We start from the raw sequence: 2,621 nt of genomic DNA, 5'->3' as shown, positions 1-2,621 counted from the left end.
TAACTCACATCGTTGTCAGTCAGGCAAATAATTTTTATTTTATTTTTGCTCCTCTAAAATTTTTATAATTTTAGGGATCGATAATGTCCCGACTACTTAATTTTTTTTTTTAAATAAGAGTTTTAAACATTTAGTAAAAAACGAAAAAAATTTAATATGTGGGTGCGAAGGACGCAATGTGTTATAACATTGTTACGGGGTTCGTGCCGTACTGCGATGACCTAAAATAAAGAGTGGACATCATGCTATCGACATTACATCACGCATGCTTGTTTTGCCGGATCTCACCAACCTTCCGTCGGTCATCAGTTTCTTTGGGTGGCCATGGGGTTGCTCTCCCTTTTCCTTTTCCTTTGCGCCTCCTCCGGCTTGTTGCTCGACGCTCCCCGCGCCCTCTTCCTACGCCTTCACAAGTATGTTCCTGATTCCCGGATCCATATACCTCTTCTTTCTGGTCCAATGTGACGCCCGGCGGGTGCAGGGGCACGGACTCGGCCGGGGGATCCACACGATTCCGGGAGAACACCCAAGGCAAAGGTGGTGGAGGAGGAGGCGGAGGGCAGGGGGTGCACAGAGGAGCAAGACGGGAGTTGGATTCAGGTTCCGATTGCATCATCAACAACAGCAGCGCTGGTTGGAAGATTGTGAGGCAGGGGTTCACCTTTCCAGCAGGCGCTGCCCCTTTCAACAGCTGCCATGCTTCCACAATAGTAGAGGTTGGAATGTCGTCTTCCTCTTCTCTCTGCTAGTTTATTCTCCAGATGTGACCGGGAAAGTCATGTTTGCTAGGTGGAGAGGAGCAATTTCCTGGTCGCCTACTTCGGGGGATCCCACGAAGGGGCGCCCGACGTCAAGATCTGGTTGCAGAGATACAACGTGCGCGATGACATCTATTCTCGAGAATTAATTGTCTTCTTTTGCGGCTTGCGCCCCCTTCAAGATCTGCGTGTTTGTCTGCAGGACGGTTGCTGGCAGCCGCCAGTGATGGCCGACGAACAGCACGAAGTTCCCATGTGGAACCCTGTTCTGTTTCAGCTGCCCTCTCGTGAGCTACTGCTATTCTACAAGATTGGCCAAGAGGTCCAAAAGTGAGTGCAGCAGCACCTGTTTTGATGTGAGATCGCCACCTCGTTCATGCCCTTCTTCCCTGGAGGAAGAACACCACCAAACACCCTCTGCTTTCATTGTTTCTGATGTCTGATCAGATGGAGCGGTTGCATGAAGCGATCGGTTGATGGTGGCATAACGTGGTCGGACAGAGAACAGCTCCCACCTGGAATCCTCGGTCCAACCAAGAACAAGGTCAATCCCCATCCACTCCAATCCTTGCAAAAGAAATGTACTCCATAGAGGTGGCAAAGAATTACTCATCTGCAGCTGGATTCTGCAGTGCAGCCCATATTGCTGCATGACGGTCGGCTGCTATGTGGATCATCTGTGGAGAGCTGGAATTCCTGGGGAGCATGGTTGGAGGTAATCCTGATGCCTCATGACCTTCGCCGTGGTAAGCCCATCGTTCATCGAGCTGTAATCCCATATCTAGGTCACCACAGACTGCGGCCGATCATGGAGGAAGCACGGGCCTATTTACATCGAAGGCGAAACACTCGGCGTGATTCAGCCGGTGCCATACCTGACCGCTAGGGGTTCCGTCCGCATGCTGCTGAGATCATTCGAGAACATCGGCTACGTTTTCATGGCGGAATCCGAAGACGGTGGCATAACTTGGAGCTTCGCTCGGCCAACGGAGCTGCCCAACCCAAACTCCGGTGGTTTGCTGCTGCCTTCTTCTCTGTTCTCAAAATGGCACAGTCGGCTTACATTGCTTGGATACTGATTCTCACAGGCATCGACGGAGTTAAGCTGAGAGACGGGCGACTCCTCCTCGTCTACAACACTGTTTCAAGAGGTGTCCTCAAGGTCGCCTCCTCCGTGGATGATGGTGATTCCTGGGTTGAGATCATGACACTGGAGGAAGACTTGGACATGGAGTTCTCCTATCCAGCAGTCATCCAGGCAGCAGACGAGCTCATACATGTCACCTACACCTACAACAGGACACAGATTAAGGTGTCTCTCTGCAACTGAGACGATGCATCCCATCCAAAATTTTCGTATACTGATGCAAACTTGTTTCCTTTGCAGCACATTGTTCTCCAACCAAGTGATGTTGGGGGGTTGTGAATGGTGAGCTTGCTTGTGCTCCACCATCTTGCACTGCAAGTTACAGATTTTGCATGGATTCATCAGTAATTAATTGTTCAATGCGCAAAAAGATATCCTTCTGTTTGTGTGAACAACCTTGTGCCGTGGCCTCAGGACCGACGCAGCTCGGTTTGGGTTCGGATTATGGGGGATCTTCCCGAGGCGGTCTTCAAGTCCGTCGAGGTGGTCGGGTGCGGGGGTCGGAACAGCGTCGTTGTCTCCTCCGAGCGAGAGCTTGCCTTCGCGTCTCGTGGGGACCGTCGGCTTTACACCTACATAAAGGTCGGGTCGGGGTCCTCGGCCCGACCCCTCCGACGATCAAGTTAGTTGATGCGAAGGGGGTTTCAGATGAAGAAGTATCTTTTTTCTTCCCCCTCTATCCGCTCGGAATGCGAGGGTATTTATAGGGAAGCTTA

At 51.2% G+C, this 2,621-nt stretch overlaps 1 protein-coding gene across 1 annotated transcript; it reads left to right on the top strand.

The window, feature by feature from the left end:
- The first annotated feature begins 252 nt into the window (after window positions 1-252).
- LOC135679017 (uncharacterized) lies at window positions 253-2,277 on the top strand. Its single transcript, XM_065192359.1, has 9 exons — window positions 253-413; window positions 482-716; window positions 790-876; window positions 961-1,088; window positions 1,206-1,302; window positions 1,396-1,473; window positions 1,544-1,769; window positions 1,847-2,070; window positions 2,146-2,277. The coding sequence occupies exons 1-9, from the start codon at window positions 325-327 to the stop codon at window positions 2,182-2,184; spliced, it is 1,203 nt and encodes a 400-aa protein (XP_065048431.1). The 5' UTR covers window positions 253-324; the 3' UTR covers window positions 2,185-2,277.
- Window positions 2,278-2,621: the final 344 nt, after the last annotated feature.

This window comes from Musa acuminata, chromosome BXJ1-7 (genome assembly GCF_036884655.1).
Source record: "Musa acuminata AAA Group cultivar baxijiao chromosome BXJ1-7, Cavendish_Baxijiao_AAA, whole genome shotgun sequence".
In the NCBI taxonomy this organism is placed as follows: Eukaryota; Viridiplantae; Streptophyta; class Magnoliopsida; order Zingiberales; family Musaceae; genus Musa; species Musa acuminata.
Note: the sequence above shows the minus strand (reverse complement) of the source record. Positions and strands in the feature narration are given on the sequence as shown.